This window comes from Marmota marmota, unplaced genomic scaffold (genome assembly GCF_001458135.2).
Source record: "Marmota marmota marmota unplaced genomic scaffold, marMar, whole genome shotgun sequence".
Lineage (NCBI taxonomy): Eukaryota > Metazoa > Chordata > Mammalia > Rodentia > Sciuridae > Marmota > Marmota marmota.
Window position 1 is genome coordinate 41263315 of NW_025999932.1, and position 20186 is coordinate 41283500.

Genomic DNA, 20186 nt, shown 5'->3' on the forward strand with positions numbered 1-20186 from the left:
CTATAGGAAAAAACAAAGTTACATTGATCCTACATGATTATTTTAGATATTATGAACTTATATCACATAACACTATTATTACCTGTCCTAATTACATTTTGTCCTAATAAAGATCCTATGATTCTTATCTTTATTTCTGAACATTTTCAGTTTCAGCAGCATGTGAATGTATATTTAATACCTGATCTAAATAGTATTTCATCAAATTTTACTATTTACTTCGTCTATGTGAAAAGGTTTCACTTAACTAAAGTCTTAATGATCAAAAGTTATTAAATTTAACCATATATTAAAATCATAAGAAATTTTCTCCATTGTAAAAAAAATATGGCTATTATAAACACTTTTTTACTACAAACAAACCAAAAAAATGTTTTGAAATAGCCATAATTTCACTGCTAACATCTTAATACAGGTAAAAATCCTTCTACACTATTTCACACATATTTGAATTACCCATTTAAAATTTTTTACAAATATGGAATTAATGTGCATCCTATATAAATAACATAACTTTTTTAAAAATATGTATTTATATGTACTTACTTACTACATGCAAAGTACTGAGGGGAAGGTCTCTGCCCCTGACAGCAAAATACATAAATTTTAATGTACCCTTAAGAGAGCCATGCTGTATGTGCTAGGATCAGATGGGAGAATACAATTTCTTCCATTTTAAGACTTAAGGGATGGCTCAACAAAGAGGCAGATCTGAGCTGATCCTTGAAACACTAAGACTGCAATAAATGGAGGTGGGAAAATATTCAGAAGTGAATAGCTCAGCCAAGTCACAGAAAGATCTCATCACAAATAAGTAATCAGATTTGGCTGGTAAAGAGGCAATATAAAGAATGGTGGGTCTGGGGGAATAACTCAGTGGTGTAGCACATTGTTTCCCCCATGTACGAGAGCCTGGGTTCAATCTCCAACACACACATACACAAAAAGAAAAAATGAGAGGCATAGTGAGAGATGAATGGAAGTTAAATCATGGAATATCTTAAATATCATAGTCCAAAGCATGAACTTAATTCTTTGGGCAATGAAGATCCACAGACACTGTTCAAACAAATGAATAAAGGTCAAAAATACTCCAGAAAACTTGCACCAGAAAACGTGTAGGATAGACTAAAGGTGACTAGAGATATGAAGACCAGTTTCTCCACTCAACTTAATTCCAATCTGCCTTTATTCAGTCGCTTAATCATTCATTCTGTCATTACAAGTCTACTATACAATCCTCTAGGCATTGTTGTAGGAGCCTGGTATAGTATGACTACAGGACCTTGTCCTCAGTAAGTTCCAGTATAATAAAAATAGTCAGGTCCAATCCATAAACAACTACAAATAAGGCAATTCATATCTTGTCAAAATGATAAAGCATTATGGCAGAAGTAAAACACACTGTCAAGGAAATGCAGACTAGAAAGCCAAGAAAAGATGAATCTGAGTGCAGGGTGAGATCAACACCATGGGAGCATTCCAGGCTACAAGAACAGCCCACAAGGGCAAGTAAACATCCGAAATGACAAAGTAACACATTCTTTCTGGCACCAGAATGGAAGGCTGGGTTCAAGCAGTCAAGTCTTTTAGACCAGACTAAGCAGTCCAGTTTCTTATACAGATTTATTTAGTATAGGTTTCTCAGTCTTTCACTGCATATTAAAAGGCAGTGTTCATCTTCTCTTAGTTGAGAAAGTATCTAGAATAGAGATGAGAAGATACTAAGAGTTCACATAAAAATGTGAATTCCAGCTTCTCTTACAAGACTGCAAGATTTGACAACCGGCCCCCAATTCCACTTGACAACAATCCTCTAGACATGTGTTTGAGAAAGGCACTAAATCCACCAGTCTCTTCCCTGTCACTCCTGAACTTGGCTTCTAGAGGCATTTAATTTAGTTGCCTTTAAAACAGAAATGCTGTGTACAAAGCAAAGGCAAAGTTGCAAAATGTGCTCTCAAAATGTTTACTGAATATGGAGGCAAATACAAAAATCTACATTAAAAGGAATGAAGGCTTGAATCAGGTAGCTATAAAATGCAAGAAACTTCATGATGGGTCATTAAACTTTTAGAACAGCTTACAAAACTGACAGAAGAGAAAATGACTGGAAGTGGGCAGCAAAGGAAAAAAGATGAATTAAAGATCATGTTGACATTTCCAATCTGGATAACTAGAAAATCATCCAGATGCAATTAGGGAACACAGGAGGGGAGAATAACTTCATTTTCACATATGTAATTATAGCCTAGCTGGAATGATAAAGACATTGATGAGCTCTGGATGAGTTAAATTTCTAGGGGAAAGTTAATCCTTTAAGACTTAAAACTTATTTGAAAAGGAAGATACATATCCCCTTGCTCACATGCATACATGTACAAAATTACACACAATCTTTTGTTGTTCTACATTACAAATATAATACACCCTGTGCACCATGGCCTGTGGTCTAACTGACAAACATCAACTATTATAACATTTCCCCTTTTGCTATTCTCAGTTCATCTGTCAACACTCAACAGCTACTTCTTTGGATTCCAGTCTCATACCTCTTTCTTTTTTAAAAATTATAAATAGTCATGTCTTTCTTTTTTCTTACACTTTCAAGCACTTCTTGGATCTAACACCAATGGAGTCATGAGTTTTTTTTACTATCACTGATAATAAAGCATCATCCCTTCTCAGTTAAGAAAACCAACCAAAGTTGAGAATGTAGCTCAGTGGTACAGAACTTGCCTACTAGGTGTGAGGCCCTGGGGTTTCATCCTCAGTACCACCAAAAATAAATAAATAAATAGATAAATAAATAAGAAATAAAGAAAGAAAGAAAAAGAAAACCAACCATACATCAAGTTTTCAATTTGCTTAGGATTTTTGTTGTTTGTTTTGTTTTTAATCCTTATTAATACCTCTGCTTCCAATTTAGGTAAAAAACCATTAGGTGAAATCAAGCAAGTATCTGCAGAGAAGGTTGGGCAATAGTCACAGCGTAAGCTGGGTAAAGAGGATGTCCCTGGATTGAGGAAACAGCCTGAGGCAAGGTACCAAAGCCAAGATGGATAAGGAGTGGCTCTTCTGAGCCTAGTAAGTAGGAGATGGAATGGAAGCCTGAGTGAGTGAAGCGGTCAGCAAAGATGGGAGCCAAATCAGGGAGCTACAGCCCAAGCAGAGTGAGAAGGGTATTTAAGGGCATCCCACATGCGGTGGGACAGGCAGGGACTACACAAATAAGAACAGAAGCCTAAACAAACAAGTAAATATATTAAAGATAACTAGAACCAGGGTTTTCACTTTTAGAAAAGAAAGACAAACAAGAAAAGGGAAAAAAACTGGAACATATCCTATAGTGTTGGATAGGAACCAGATAACGGTATGAGGTCATGATTTTCAATATATGTAGATATATAGATGTAAAGGGGTGTGTTTGTGTGTGTGTGTGTGTGTGTGTGAGCGTGCGCGCGGGTATATACATGAATGTTGCTCACAGAGAGGCCTGAGAACACAATGAACACCTGGGATATCCAGATCTTGTTTTCTAAATCATTCTCTTCTAAAAGGAACTGGGGCTTCTTATAGAAATGGCTGATCCAGAGACCAAACCAGTAAAATATGAGTCTAAAACATCTTTCTATGTCAAAAAGTAAGAAGTATTCAAAGAATAATGAGGACATGCCAAAAGGTCACAAGACTTATACTACTGAGGCAAGAAGATCTCAAGATCAAAGCCAGCCTGGGCAACTTCACAAGACTCTGTCTCAAAATAAAAAATAAGAATGACTGGGGATAGAATAAGAAGGGGATAAGAATGGCTCAGAGGTAGAGCACTTGACTAGTATGTGCAAGACTCTGGGTTCAATTCTCAGTACCGTAAAAAATTTAAATTAAATTAAAAATAGAAATAAAGGGACATGGAAGCCATCTAGAAGAAGTTTCCACTGGCTAAATTTTGGACAATATGAACATCAGAATAAATGAAATGGCAAATTGTGACCCACTGAATAAAATCAGAATCCATGAGTTCATACTAAAATAAATGGATAAGTTTGAAAATTTTGTAATATTTATAGTACCACCCCACAGAATATGCAATGATTACAAAGATGAAAAGAATAAATAAATTTACAGTGAAGCATAGCATGATCAAAGTTAATACCGCCAGTAATGGGAAAAAATGAAAACATGCAAACTTTGCTAGAATACAAGAACCCAGATTCACCTTTGTTTTTGTTTTGTTTTGTTTTTTAAAGAGAGAGTGAGAGAGAGAGAGAATTTTAATATTTATTTATTAGTTTTCGGCGGACACAACATCTTTGTATGTGGCGCTGAGGATCGAACCCGGGCCGCACGCATGCCAGGTGAGCGCGCTACCGCTTGAGCCACATCCCCAGCCCTCACCTTTGTTATAATCCTGCCAAGGACACATAACTCAAATCTAATCACAAAGATACATAAGAGAAGCTGAAATTTTATAAAATAACTGCCTTGTAAACGACAACTGCATTGACACCTATAAATTGAAAAGTCAAGGAAAAACTTCAGAATGTTGTAGATTGAGTGAAGCAAAGTACAAACACATAGCAACAGAACGCAACCACATTCTACCCTGGATCTTTTTGTTACCAAACAATATTAAGACAATTGGAAAACCTTGATTGAAGTCTAAGGATTAAGTAGTAGAACTTTTTTATGTTAATTTACTGATTTGAAGAGGTAAATTGTGATTACGTGGGAGAACATCATTGGAGGAAATACACATTAAAATACTAGAGGGTGGCAGGGAATGAGGTCAGTACCTTATTCTAAAATGATCCAGCAAAAAAGACCTTTAAAATATTCCTCGAACATTTCTATAGCTTGAGACTATTTTAAAATAAAAGCTTTGAAGTAAGTTTAAAATGTGTCATTTATTTAAATAACCACTTACTAAGGAATATAAGGATATTGCTAATTTTTCTCTATAACAAATAATACTGCAATTAACATCACTACTTATCAATCTCCACATTACCAACTTATTGCTTCTGAGGGATAAACTCCCAGAAATCAATGGAATTACTTAGTCACAGGCATGAACATTTTATTTTTAATTTTTCTAGCCTTCTCATTTTCCTCACCCTATTCTGCTGGGTATGTTTATCTGTCTCCCTCTAGAATGGCAGCACCAAGAACTAAACATAATGCTTGAGGTTTAGCTGTCAGAGAAAACAATGGGATTAATACTCTGTTTTGAGTAGCAATATTATATATTGCATGTGTGTTTTATATATTATAAACATATACCTCTGTTTTCAGACTGCCTTTTAAAAAAAAATTGTACCAATTTAAATGCCTATCAACAGTATAACACTTTTAAATTTATTAAATTTATCAATAAAAATTACATCTCATTGAATTTTTGTTTGTAGACTTTCTATTATTGGTAGGCCCCTATATGACATGGAATAATAAATGTGTTTAGATATAAAACTACAAATGATGTTTCTCTGGGAGAAGTCTTATTTGTGTAGGGTATGATTCATGATTGTCAAAAAAATATAACATAAATCAAACATTTAGAAAACAGAACTATTCTGAGATGATGTAGAAAAAAGCTGGCTTTAAAATTAAAGCTAAAATTTGATAAAGGAGCTAAAAGCATGCAATGGAGGGAGGATAGCATCTTCAACAAATGGTGCTGGGAAAACTGGAAATCCATATGCAACAAAATGAAACTGAATCCCCTCCTCTCACCATGCACAAAAGTTAACTCAAAGTGGATCAAGGAGCTTGATATCAAATCAGAGACTCTGCGTCTGATAGAAGAAAAAGTTGGCTCCAATCTACATATTGTAGGGTCGGGCTCCAAATTCCTTAATAGGACACCCATAGCACAAAAGTTGATAACAAAAATCAACAAATGGGACTTACTTAAACTGAAAAGTTTTCTCTCAGCAAGAGAAACAATAAAAGAGGTAAATAGGGAGCCTACATCATGGGAACAAATTTTTACTCCTCACACTTCAGATAGAGCCCTAATATCCAGAGTATACAAAGAACTCAAAAAATTAAACAATAAGAAAACAAATAACCCAATCAACAAATGGGCCAAAGACGTGAACAGACACTTCTCAGAGGACGACATACAATCAATCAACAAATACATGAAAAAATGCTCACCATCTCTAGCAGTCAGAGAAATGCNTTAATATATATATATATATATATATATATATATATATATGTAAATAAATAAATAATAGTTGTTTTAGAATTCCAAATAAAATGAGATGTCTTTAATAAATAAATAAATAAATAAATAAAATTAAAGCTAAAGCAAAACTATAAGCTAATTAAAATGTGGAACAAAGATGTTGTGTCCGCCGAAAACTAAAAAATAAATAAATATTTAAAAAAATAAAAAAATAAAAAAATAAAAAAAATAAAATGTGGTACATGTCAAAACGCCCAAAGGTATAAAAATAACCCAAGTACATTTTAGGAACATCACATAGATTGCTTTACACAAATGGCCTAAATGTTACCAACTGTTAAAATAGGCTGTTACTCTTATCCTATTCACAATTGGACTCTCCTTTTTTCAGGTGTTAAGTCAGAACCAAATTTGGGAGGTGCAACACTCCCAGCTGCACTCCCATTCTTCTCTTGCCTCTGCCTCTCCCAGTCTCTCCACCCTGAAGCCCTCTCTCTGCTGGAATGACCCACCATACCTCATAGGTCTTCCCAGCTTCTGGCCTACACTGCACAGCATGCTGCTGCTTAGCTTTGGGAGAGTTGGTGGCAGGAAGTGTCCAGAGTTACATCACATTAGACAACAGGCAATGCCTCCTATCTGGATTGTGTGGTATGACAGTAGGTGAACACTACTGAGAACTGTACATACTTTCAATCTACAACGTAGTAATACTTGCTCCTTTTAACAGATGAGGAAAGAGAAAAGGTAATCAACTTTTCCACAACACACAGCTAATCAGTGACAAATCAGAATTAAACCTCAGGCCTGACTCCCTGGTCCATATTCCTAACCAGTATGCCACAGTGCCTTTCCAAACACCTCAGTTGTTTTCACTTTTTATCCCAAATTACTTTTTTTTTAAATCAAATGGGGTATAATTTCTCATTTTTATGATTGTACAGGTTGCAGAATCACATTGTTCATACAGTCACTTATATACATACAGCAATAATAATGTCTATTTTATTCTGCTGCCCTTCCTATCCCCACTTCCCCTCCCCTCCCCTCCCATCACATCTCTCTACCCAATCTAATGTGACACACTTCTTTTTTTTTTTCCCTCACAACATCATACATGTATTCTATATAATGATGAGGGTCTCCTTCCTCTTCCATGCAATTCCCCTTCTCCCTCCTTTTCTCTCCCACCTCTCTTCCCTATTTAGTGGTAATCTTCTTCTCATGCTCTTCCTCCCTATCCCATTTTGAGTCACCCCCCCCCCTTATATCAGAGAAGACATTTGGCATTTGTTTTTTAGGGATTGGCTAACTTCACTTAGCATAATCTGCTCTAATGCCATCCATTTCCCTGCAAATGCCACGATCCTGTTATTTTTTAGTGCTGAGTAATATTCCATTGTGTATAAATGCCACATTTTTGTAATCCATTCATCTATTGAAGGGCATCTAGGTTGGTTCCACAGTCTAGCTATTGTGAATTGTGCTGCTATAAACATTGATGTGGCTACGTCCTTGTAGTATGCTCTTTTTAGGTCTTTTGGGTATAGTCCGAGAAGGGGAATAGCTGGGTCAAATGGTGGTTCCATTCCCAGCTTTCCCAGGAATCTCCATACTGCTTTCCAAATTGGCTGCACCAATTTGCAGTCCCACCAGCAATGTATGAGTGTACCTTTTTCCCCTGCATCCTCGCCAGCACCAAATTACTTTTTTTAAGCCACAGGTAACCCCATAAACTGGTTAGTTTTCTTCTCAAGAATCAATAGTTGATTACACATCTTTTAGTCTTAGAAACATGTGAAGACAGTTTCCTTGGTTTGTCCTAAATCTTCTCTTAACAGTCCTAGTATCTTCAAACGTTCCACATTCCTCATTAGACACTGACTAAAATAGTTTTCTCATCATCCCTAGTTTCAGTTCACTGAATGAACTGATTTGCCCATGACTCTCTTCAAGAGCAGCATAAAGAACTAAACATAATGTTTACACTGTGAGCTAACCAGCAGAGAAGAGAATGGGACTATCATCCCACTTCATTCTAAACAACAAACATCTATTAATGGATTATTTTGCTTACAGCCACATAAATTTGATGACTCATATTATGCTTGAAATAACTAAGATTCTGATAACCTAGTCACACGTACTGCTAAGCCATTCCTTCACTCATCCTACATTGTTTAATAGCAAATCTTGTAATTCACTAAGAATAACAAAAACTAAATTATGAATGTAAACAAGACAGCTTGGAGAATACAGCCAGGAGACCTAGTAGGGAACAAGCTGTTTTCAAGCATTTCCACAGCAATCTTGAGGTACTATTACTATAAATCCGTATAAATACGGATAAATATATTAATATATAAAATATATATATATAAATATATAAATTTATAGTAAATAGTATTATTTACTGCTGTATTAGGCGACTAGATCTTTTGTCTACATATAAAACACATAGATACATGCACACGTTCACAATCTGCTCCTTTTCTGTCCCCTACACTTGTATAAAAACTCCTAAATAAAACAATTCCCTTTTAAGAAAATCTGGTAAGTATACTTTTTGATTCAACTGTATTGATTAAAGTGATATAAATTTGGGAGATTTCAAACCACTTTAACTGAGGATTTTATTTTCAAAAGAATTCAGAAACTAAAATGGGAAAAACAAGAAAGAGAGGCATTGACAAGGGATCCTAAGGAAGACATAAGGGAAAATGAAATAGAATAAACCAAAGTCTTAGAGCTAAATATGAGTCAATGACAAAGAGAAAAAAAGCCAAGTTCTGTGCTATGATCAAAAGTTAGCAAAATGGAGCTTAAAGGGGTTTGAGAAATATTTAGCTATGGAATAAATAAAGATGTTTTAAAACTCTGTCCATATGCTAAGCATCCAAAATAATCTATATGTAATCTGGAAGTTTACATACCAAACTGTCACCACCTCTAAGGACTGTGAATGGGAAAAACAGGTGCCTTTCTCTTTTGTACAAAGGTAATTTAAAAAAAAAAAAAATTAAAATATGTACTGCTTATGCCATAAAACACACACACAATATTTCTATGGGACTTTGGTTGAACTCCTACAGGAATCAACTATACTACCACATAAAACTGGCAAACTGGCCAGGTAATGGATGGAAGAAAACAAAGAAACACACACACGATCTGTTAATATTTTGGGTAACCATACAATTTACAAAACCAGAAAACCAGTACACTATGGAAAAAGAACAAGAGACCCATTAGTAATTGCATTAGAGAAACATATAAATCGGTAGTATTCCAGGCATTATATGTTAAATGCAATCATTTAAACCATCTATCTTAAACTAAGGAGAAAAAGAGCTTGAAATTTTCTACTAAGCCAGGATTGTCAAGAAAAAATGCAGAACATACTCATTATTGCTTATTTAGCATGTCATCTTTAAGATCTTACTTTAGTGATAAAAGTAATATTTGGGGCTTGCATGGCTTTACTTGAACCTTGGTTCCTTTTACTCTTTTCCCATAAGTCTCCCCTTCCCACACTAAAAGAAAGATTTTACATTCCTCAAACACATATTTTCTTTATACAGAGATTTACAGAAATGTAATGGTAGGAGAAGGAGAACATCTGAGTTTAACCAACTCAAAGCACTTAAGCTGTTTCACTTGTCTTATAAACACTCTCCCATGGGTGGAGAAGACATTGTTATTCATATTTTACAAGACAAAAAGCTAAGGCTAGAGAGATAAGGCCCCAAACCAATCAACTATCCACAAATACTTGGGATGAGAAGCCAGGTCTTGAGCTCCAGTGAAGTCAGGACATAACATCCTGGAGTTAAGTGGCTAAGGCCCTTCTCCTTTAGCCTGCCTTTCTTTGGTGACATACATTTCTGAGATTTTGGCGGTAGCTCCGATTCCGCTACCGGTAAAATCTAATATAAAAAATTCCAAAGTCTTTTAACAGAAAAGTAGATAATTATCTGCATTACAAAGAATTCCACTTCCAGAAAAAAAAAAAAAAAAACATAAATCACTACAGATTTCAATTAAAAGTATACAGTGTTTCCTTTTACAGTAAAGGTATGACTGAGGCTAGCTAGGGTAAAGTACATACCTAGCATGAACCAGGCCCTGGGTTCAATCCCCAGCACCACAGAAAAGATAAATGAATAAAAGTATGACAACTACAGAAAATGTAATTTATCTACAACCTTCCAAGAATACATTCATTTTATAAAGTTAAATACAAATAACTACATCCATATTATCTCACTGGATTTATATAAAAGTCCTACAAAACAGGCAACTTTAAGGATAAGAAATAAAAACTCAGAAAAGATTCAGTAACCTGAACAAAGCTTCACTGATAGTAACTAATCGAGCAGAAACTAGAACAAGATGGAATTATCTTACCAATCAGAATTCAAGTCTGTTTCCACTTAAATGTATAGTTTTCATTTACTGATTCAATAACAATTTACCAAATATATACTGTATTAAGCACTGTTCTTGAATGCTGGAGATACAGTAATCATCAAGACAAAAAATATGACTTTATAGTGCTTATACATTAGTAGGAGAAATGGACAATACACAAAACAAATATACAATATGCCAGACTGGCACAGTAGAAGGTGAATAAATTATAAACTACTAAGGACAAACAGTAGTAAGAAAGGTAGAAAATACAGGGTGCTATTTTGTATATGGTGGTCAGAAAAGGTTTTGATGAGCTGTTATTTGACCAGAGACCTAAAAAAGAAGTATGAGAGCCAGCCGCGGAGATATCTAGAGGAAGACTGTTCCAAAGAGATGGAACAGATGAAGTACAATTACTAAGTGTTCTGGTTTTGGTATTGGGCATTTAAGCAAGGGGCATTTGACCACTGAGCTCCATCCCCAGCCCTTTTTATTTTCAGACTGGGTCTCACTTAGTTGCTTAGGGCCTCCCTAAGTTGCTAAGACTGATCTTGAACTTAGAATCCTCCTGTCTCAGCCTCTCATTGCAATTACTAAGTTTGAGATGCATCTGAGACATGTGAAAAGGAACATCAAGGAAGCTACCAGGATTATGAGTGTGGAATTCAGGTGTAGAGCAAAGCTTGAGCTATTTACAGCTAGGAAATCAGATAAGAACACCTTGAAAGCAAGTGAAGAGAGAAGAAAAAAACCAAGGACATTTAAATTAGAAGACTGACCTAAGAAGTAGTTAAAAACAGAGACTTAGGGTTAGGGTTGTAGTTCAGTGGTAGGGCACTTGCCTAGCACATGTGGGGCACCTGGTTCCATCTTCAGCTCCACGTAAAAATAAATAAATAAAAGTACTTGATGAACCCAGTCTAATTCCATCTTAAGATTGAGAGTCATCTCATCACAAAGTCATGAAAAGTTCTTTTTTACTATAAACAGTACTGTGTCCCTCTACACCTAAAAATAAAAACAGTCAACAAGGGAAAGGTCAAGAGAGTGCCATTTCAGATGTAAAGTTAAAAAAAAAAAATTCCAGGAAAGACGTGATCAGTCGTAACAAGTTCTGTAGAAGGTCAATTAAGAAGACTGCTATTTGACGATAGGATTTAGGAATTTGGATATGGCACTCTGTTTTTAAAAAAAAGGAACACAAATTCTTTACAACAAATTCTTTGACATGGGACTCTATTACACCACCCTTGAGTTTGGGCTTAGATTTGTGAGTTGCTTTGCTAATAGAACTCCAGCAAACATACACAAGATCAGGTTTGCAAAGTGCTTGTACACTGGGGCTTCCCTCTTTTTGGCTACTTGGAACTCTTTTTCCATTATGAGAATAAATATGCTGGAGATGAAACGAATGGTCATTGCCCCAGCTGTTATCACATCACAAGACACTAAGGATGTCATTTTAACCAAGAAAGCCAGCCAGGTCAGCCCAACTAAAACCAATCCACAGAATTAAAGACAAATAAGATGGTTTTAATTCTAAACCACCAGGTTTGGGGGTTGATAAAGGAGAGGATATTGTTAACAGGTAAGAGCTATTTCAATCGAGTAGTAGGCATGGAAAGCTGACTAGAGTTTTGATTAAAATGAATGGATAGAAAGAAAGGAATATGAGACCTTAGGATTACATCAGCTCAGCTTTTGAGGCTTCTCTGTTACACTGTTTACTAGAAGTTCCCTACTTACTTTCAAAGTGCCTAGAAACAGGAATGGTAGAACAGTGGCAAAGTCCTTTTACTGAAAAGCTTTCTTTGGTGCTTCCAGTTATACCCAACCCAGGCACACCTCCACACAAAACATACAGAGGATAGAGGAGTAGGGGAACTATATACTCCACTGTTTCATTGACCTCACATTTTACCAATAAATTGCACCCTATATTCACACCACCAGTCACTGAAGAGTGCATGTACACAGACAAGAATTTCTCTTTACAAGGCACATAACCATCTCTTTTGACAAGCCTTAGTGTGCTCATTCTTTTCATCTTCCAAGTAAATTCTCTATCTGACCAAGAACTATAATCATATACAAAACATCTGTAAAATTTTTTTAAAAACAACTTTTTAAAATGTTAGTAATATGTAAATAACTTACTTGGCAATCCGCAGTTTCCCAACTTCACCTCTTCCAGGGGCTTTAGCCCATTGCTGTGACAAATATTTAGGAACCTAAAATGAAGTGAAACATTTTACAGGTGATGAGAATGGGGTACTCCAGGATTTATAACTTATCTAGAGTTAAATAATTAGTAAATGATAGAGCCAGGATTCGGATCTAGGCAGCATAGCTCCAGGATCTGCATTCTTCACCCAATACATTATATTGTGTCTATAACTGTACTCATGCAATTAGAAGGAACTTAATTTTAATAAAGAAAAATGAAATAAAATGCTGAATGTCTATTATATACCTAACCTTGAATCTTTTAAGAAGTAGTATGGACTACATTACATACCTTTAAAGTTATCCTATTATGAAGAGTAAAAAAGATACTATATGTAAAGTTTAAAGTACAATGCCTTATGCGACGCAAGTAGTCAATGAATGTTATGTGTCATTATTTCTCACAATAATCTTAGAATGATAACATGAACATGAATGCATAATTGAGCCAGAGGCAGATGCCAAAACTGGGGGGGGATGGGGGAATCTATGTGGCAATATTTCATTTAAAAAAATGAAATTTAAAAAGGAAAAGAAAAAAACGCTTGACTATTAAATAAATTGCAGTACCTTGAGTATAGTAAAAATTCAAAAACAGAGGGTAAAAAGAAGAACCTGATTGTATTTGTTCAATTATGTATGCATTCTTTACACTAGAACATATTGAATTACTGCTGTGTATCAAACAATATACCAGAGGTTGGGAAAAGAGGAAGGAAGAAGGGAGTCAAACAGCATCAAGGATCATGCCAGACATTTCATATTCACTATCACGTTTAATCCTTCCAATTAACTATAAAATCACCATCATTCTCCTCATTCTACAGACAAAAACTGAATCTAAGAAGGTTGAAACAATATAGTTAGCTAGTATCAGACATAAGGCTTGTTTCTAGTTTGATCTGATATTCTCTTACTGCCCCACACTGCCTTCCCTAGGGGTACCAACAATAAGAAAAGTATGTAAAAAAAACTAGAGGAAAAAGGACTTTGAAGATTCTATTATCTTAACATGTCAGCTTCGCTGCACACTACTCAAACAAGCTTAAAGGATTTGGCAAAAGCCTTATGGTAATTGTATCTATCCATTAGGTATCCTTTGATCATGGGTGAAAAGAAAACCTACTTATAGAGTATTTATTGGTCCAAGACAACCAGCATTAAGGGCTTGATTAAAGGCTCAAATATTATCATGAGGACTCACTCTTTCACTGTCTTTCAACTCTTTTCCCCTCCACCCATGTTGACTCAATTCTCAAGATGGCTGAAGCAACTCCAAAACAGCAAAAGTCTCCTTCCCAAGTGGCAATTACTTCCTTGGGTATATTTTCACAGGCTAGCCAGAGTTGATGACATCTTTAGAAAGGGGCAGTAAACACCATTAGAATCACAAAGATTGAAAACAGGGAGTACTAGTCACCATAAGGAAAATCCAGGTGCTATTACTATGTCAAGGTACGTAGATGCTGATTAGTAAACTATAGATGGTGCTGGAAAAACTGGGTATGCATGTGTGGAAGAATGAATTGATATGTAAAGTCCAAAAACAATGTGACTACTAGAATAAAACACAGGGAAACACTATAAGACACTGGAATAGGTAAGGATTTTTTTAAAAAAGACCCTAACAGCACAGGAAACAAATGGAAATACAGGCAAACAGAAACATGTCAAACTAAAAAGCTTCTATACAGCAAAGAAAATAATTAACAGAGTGAAGAAACAGTCTGTAGAATGGGGGGAGGGACTGCAAACCATACATCTAACAAGAAAAGATGAGAAACTTAAAAAAAAATCCTTAATAGCAAAGAAATCTAATTGTAAATTTGGTAGTAGAGCTAAGTAGATATTTCTCAAAACAAGATTTACAAATGGACAACCAGTATATGAAAAAAAATGCTCAATATCACTAATCATCAGGGAAATGCAAATCAAAACAATGAGATATCACCTTACTTTAGTAAGAATGATTATAAACAAAAAGACAAAAGATAAGAGTTTGAAGATGTTGTGAAAAAGGAACCCTTGCACACTGTTGACAGGAATGTAAGTTAATACAGTCATTACAGAAAACAACACAGAAATTTCTCAAAATATTAAAAACAAAACTATTAAATATATGATCCATCAATCCCACTCCTGGGTATATATCCAAAAGATATGAAAGCAGTATGTCAAAGAAACATCTTTACTCCCATATTTACTGCAGCAGTATTCAAAATAACCAAAAAATGAAATTAACCTAAGAGCCCAGCAATTAATGAATGGTTAAAGAAAATGTGGTACATACACCCAATGGAATATACTCAGGCATAAAAATGAATGTGACAACCTGGATAGAACTGGAAATCATTTTGTTAAGTAAACTAGGCAAAGACAGAAAAGTACTGCATGATGTTATTTACATGTGAAATATTATAAAAGTTGATCTGATAAAAATTGAGAGAATAGAGGTTACCAGAGGCTGTGAAGAGCAGGGGAGATGGATGAGCAAAGTTCAACTTTGGATGAGGAAAGGTACTCATTCTGAGTTACAGGTCAGAAGTTAGTTCTAGTATGCTATTTGAAGAGTGGAGTGACTACAGATATCAATTGTGTACAGTATTATTTCAAAAAAGAAGAAAGGATTTTGAATGTTTTCACCATGAAGAAGTAATAAATGAGAAGATAGATATGTTTAACTGATTACACAATGTACACATGTACTGAAACGTATGGTACTGTATAATATCCATAATCTTTGTTTTTATGTATTTGCTTAAAATTTTAATAAAAAATAAATGAGAAACAAAAAAGGTGAGGAAGCAAATGTTCACAACTAAATACAAGATCTCTACAAGTACTGTTCAAAGTCAAATAAAATCTTTAAAATCTTGGACTACGTAAATTATTACCTTATGGCCTCAAATCTTGACATACTACCTTCACAAGTAAGTTCTTGCTTCTTATTTTGTCTTTGATTTTTAACTCTAGCGAACCTTCACACTAATTACTCCAATGCAAAAGGAAAACTGCCTTTTCTAGAAGCAGTCCACTCTACTAATCACAAGCCACATTCCCTAGTAAAGACATCAGGGATAAGATGGTATCTTTTCTTTATCATATTCCTAGGCAATGGTTCAAATAAACCCTATTTCAAGATACCTAAGGCCTTCCATAATCTGCATTTCAAGTATCCCTTATCCTGTATTTCAAGCACCAAATCTGACCATGATCTCCTAACTTCTCAGCTCTTTCCTCAGTACTTTGTGTCCAATAATTCTTCCATCTTTTCAATTCACTAACATCTTTTCACTGTTCCCCATCTGCTTAAGCCTCACTTCCCTCTTTAACGGGCCTAGATTTCATGGCCAGTCAATATAATTATAATCATTTCCTTCCATGCTCCCTCCACCAAATGCCCTGGCAGAACCTTAATCCTTATTAAAGCCTTATCATCTTTCCATATTTGCATCTGAGCAGCTGAAGAAACATAATCCTGCTAACTGGTCTCACTTTAAATACATGACATTAAACCCTGGGTGATGTCTGGCAAATTAAACTCTTCTCCCTAGTCAATTCACTCCCAAACTCCAGATGATTCCAAAGTTCACTTCTCAAATCTACAACACCTCTTTCTTTCCCCTCCCTCCATGCTGATAATCTAACTTCCTCTTCCACAAAGGAAAGACAAAAGAAAAAAGCTGAGTCTACCATTTAGCCACAGGTATTTTTATGCTGCTTTCCCCATTTTAAAACAACAGATGAACTATGGCCAATCCCTCTACTTGTGCACATTCCATCTCTCTTCCCGTTGTCTAATCAAGGACATCTTTCCTTCAATTCTACCTTTTCATTTCCATCAGAATAATAATAGCAGCTAACAGTACATACTAAATGTGGCAGAAAGACTCTAAGTTGGCTCACAATGACTCCCCTGTGCTGATATCATACACTTGTGTAATCCATTTTCCTTATAGACCTGAAACACATGGCAAAGGATGGGATGTCATTTCTCTGATTGGGTTACATTACAACTGTGCTTTCTGTCTTGCTTCTCTCACTGTTTTCTCACTTTGCATGCCTTGATTATGCAAGCGGCCCTGTCAGAGAGGTCCACATGGCAGGGGGAAAAAAAAAACAACTAGGAGCAGGCTCTAGCCAAATGCAAGCTAAGAATTATGATTCTAGGCCCAACAACCCAGAGGTTGTTGTTCATGTGGCCAACAGCCACATGAACTTGGAAAGATCCTTCTCTAATCAAGACTTCATGTGAGAATATGGCAATGGCTAACACTTTGTATCTGTCAGAGACTGCGAAGCAGAAGAACAAACTAAGAGCATGTCAGGACTCCTGATCCACACAAACTGTGAAATAATTATTGTGTTTAAAACTATGAAATGTATGGTGATAAGTTACACAGCAGTAGATAACTAATACATTAAATGACAAGCACTCTTCTAAATGCTTTTAAATATATTAACTATTTAATACATAATCCTATTATTTTTTCCATTTTATAAGCTAGGAAACTGAGGAACAGAAAGATTAATTAATTGCTCAAAATCACACACCTACTAAGGGAAGACTTTACAATCCTTTTTACCCACTGTCCCATTTCTCTGCCCCTCTTATATCAAAACTCCTTGAGAAAATTCTTCATGTTGGCCATCTATACCTACTTCTATAAGGTGATATATATGGCCCTTACTCTCCTAAGCTGCTTTGGCAAGTCTGTTTCATCAAATAGCTAGTTCCCCCAACTACTACTCATCAAAGTCTTATTTCTCCCAGAGTAAAACCAATTTAGGGGCACTGTACTGGACACTGCAACTTGACATCCATATTTAGCACATCCCTTTAGCACTGAAGGCCTATTCCCCCAACTGCTGGGAATGTGGCCAGCAGATAGCTCTTTACTGTTAGCATTTTTTAAATAGCCTGCCCTGGGATGTAGCTCAGTGGCAGACTGTTTGCTTAGCATGCTCATGGCCCTGGGTTCAATTCCCAATATCTATCTCTATTTCTCTCTCTCTCTCTCTCTCTCTCTCTCTCTCTCTCTCTCTCACACACACACACACACACACACACACACACAGTCATTCACTGAAAAAAGCCCCCTGCCCAAGGTCATGCCGTCCTCTCAGAGCAAATCACCACATGCAAAAATCGGTGAGCATGGGGTACAGTTCATGATGACTCAGGGCAGCTCTAGAGGCACCCTGTGGAATCAGCCTTGGCCCTCACTGAGGCTGTACTACAACCTCTGCCCAAAGCTGCTTAAATCCTTTCTTTTCAGAAGTGTGAACTCCAAGAGCACTCCCTAATAAAACCTGGCATGCTAATCTCCATCTCAGAATCTGTTGGTAAAGATGGCGCCCGGAGTGCTTCTCTCCCGGGAGCTCAGGTCCATGACGCACTGAAGGTGCGCAAACCATCACCTCCAATCCCTGTGAATGGCGCAAACTTTGAATGGCGCACCTCCAATCCCTGAAGTGGTGTGAACTCTCAGCCAATGAACAAGTAACAGCCCATTCACCTTGCTCCTCCTCATCCTGTGTTAAGCCCATAAATATCAGCACCCTGTTCGTGTTAGTTCTCTTACTCTTACTCTCTTACTCCCTCTCCTCTCTCTCCCCCCTCCCCTCTTTCCCCCCCTTCCGCCTCTCCTCTCTCTCTCTCTTCCCCTCTATCTTCTCTCTCTCTACTCCATTCTCTTCTGCAACTGACTGTTAGGGTCCTGCTAATAAAATCTTGGACAGGTAAACGGTTGTTTTGGCTTGTTGAGTTTATGGAGCTTTTCCATCGTCCTTTACATTGGTGCCGAAACCCGGGACGGGGATCCTCATCGCTCAAGGAGGAACCCCATTCCCAAACTCCAAGCCCAACCGTTCCTGTCGCAGTCCACTCCTCTGATCACCTGCCTGACACCCACCACCAGCCTGCAGATTGGTGAGTTCCCCCACTCCATGAGCGCCTGAACCCTAACTCACCAGAACGAGGGAATTGGCCGTTGAGTGTCCAGCAATCCCTCCAGATGTGTTTTAGGGGGGGAATGCACCCCACCCAGACCCATCAGGGTCGTGGTGGACCCCAGGCGCTCTGCTAGGACACCCCTGGGAATCGACCGCCTGGGACGTAGGATTAATTCTCTCTAACTCCTCCATCTCTCTTCACTCTTATCTCCCGTGGACAGGTTAGTGTTATTGCTACAGCCCATCTCACCAGAGTCCGGAACTCCGTTCCCCCCGGAACTCCGTTCCCGATTCTCTCTTTCCAGTCGAAAAACTTTCCTGACGTCAGGTTGCCTGCGGCCCCGGCCCCATTTGGATCTCACAGATCGCACTTCACTGGTGATGACCGGGTAGTGCCCTCTGTATTTCCTCGCAGTGGTCGGTCATTTTGGAGATGCCCACTTGATCCTCTGTTCGCCCTGAGCTTCCAGGAAGCTTTTTTCTGGCCCGGGATTTCTCTCTGTTCCTCTCTCTCTTTCTCTGACTCCCATCTTGCCCTCCAGCATGGAAACTTCCTTGTCCCTCCGGGCCAATTCTCCCTTGCGGTGCCTCTTAGATAATTTGAAAACCCTGAGCCTGGCCACTGATATTAAACTGAAAAGGCTTATAAAATTCTGTACCCAGGACTGGCCTACATAACCCTTAGACAACCAAAACGTTTGGCCCACATGTGGGTCTCTGGATCCCAATTTACTCCGGGATCTTTTAATTACTGTGAGCAATCAAAGAAGTGGAACGGGATTCCTTATGTGGAGGCTTTTTCCTTGCTTCGATCTCATCCAAATCTCTGCACCCAATGCAAGCCTCAACAGCTACTCCTTGCTCTCAAACCTCCTTCCTCCTCTTCTCCACTCTCTGCCTCCACACCTTCTCCTCCTCCTTCCTCTTCTCTGCTCTCCACCTCCACTTTCCACCCAGCTGATGAACCGCCTCCATACTGCTCTCCCCTGCCCTCAGCCCCACTTTCCCCACTTTCACCTCCTCCCACTTCCCCGTCTTCTATATCTATAGCTTCTTCTTTGGACACTCCTCCTCCTCTTCCTCCTGATACTTCCACACAAACTCCTCCCACTTCCGTTCCTTCCATCCCAGTCCCTCCACCTCACTTTGGTCCACCAACCACCCATTCAGCCACCCGTTCACGCACTAATACAGCACCTAACCCACAAGTCACCACATCTCATCACCTGACTCAAACTCCCTTCGGGAGGTCGCTGGGCCGGACGGGATTTTAAGGGTTTATGTTCCTTTTTCTATGCTTGACCTTTCCCAAGTAGAAAAAGAATTGGGATCTTACACTGCAAACTCTGTCTCTTATCTTAAAGGTTTCAATACTTCACTCAAGCCTATAGCCTCACCT

At 37.4% G+C, this 20186-nt stretch overlaps 1 protein-coding gene across 1 annotated transcript in view; it reads right to left on the reverse strand.

Annotated features, from left to right (window-relative positions):
• The window catches only part of Gtf2f2 (general transcription factor IIF subunit 2), a 153497-nt gene that overhangs the window by 117641 nt on the left and 15670 nt on the right, over nt 1-20186 (reverse strand). The window contains exon 2 of the mRNA XM_015484311.2: nt 12764-12837. Coding sequence (XP_015339797.1) covers nt 12764-12837 — 74 coding nt within the window. The remainder of the gene's footprint in view (nt 1-12763; nt 12838-20186) is intronic.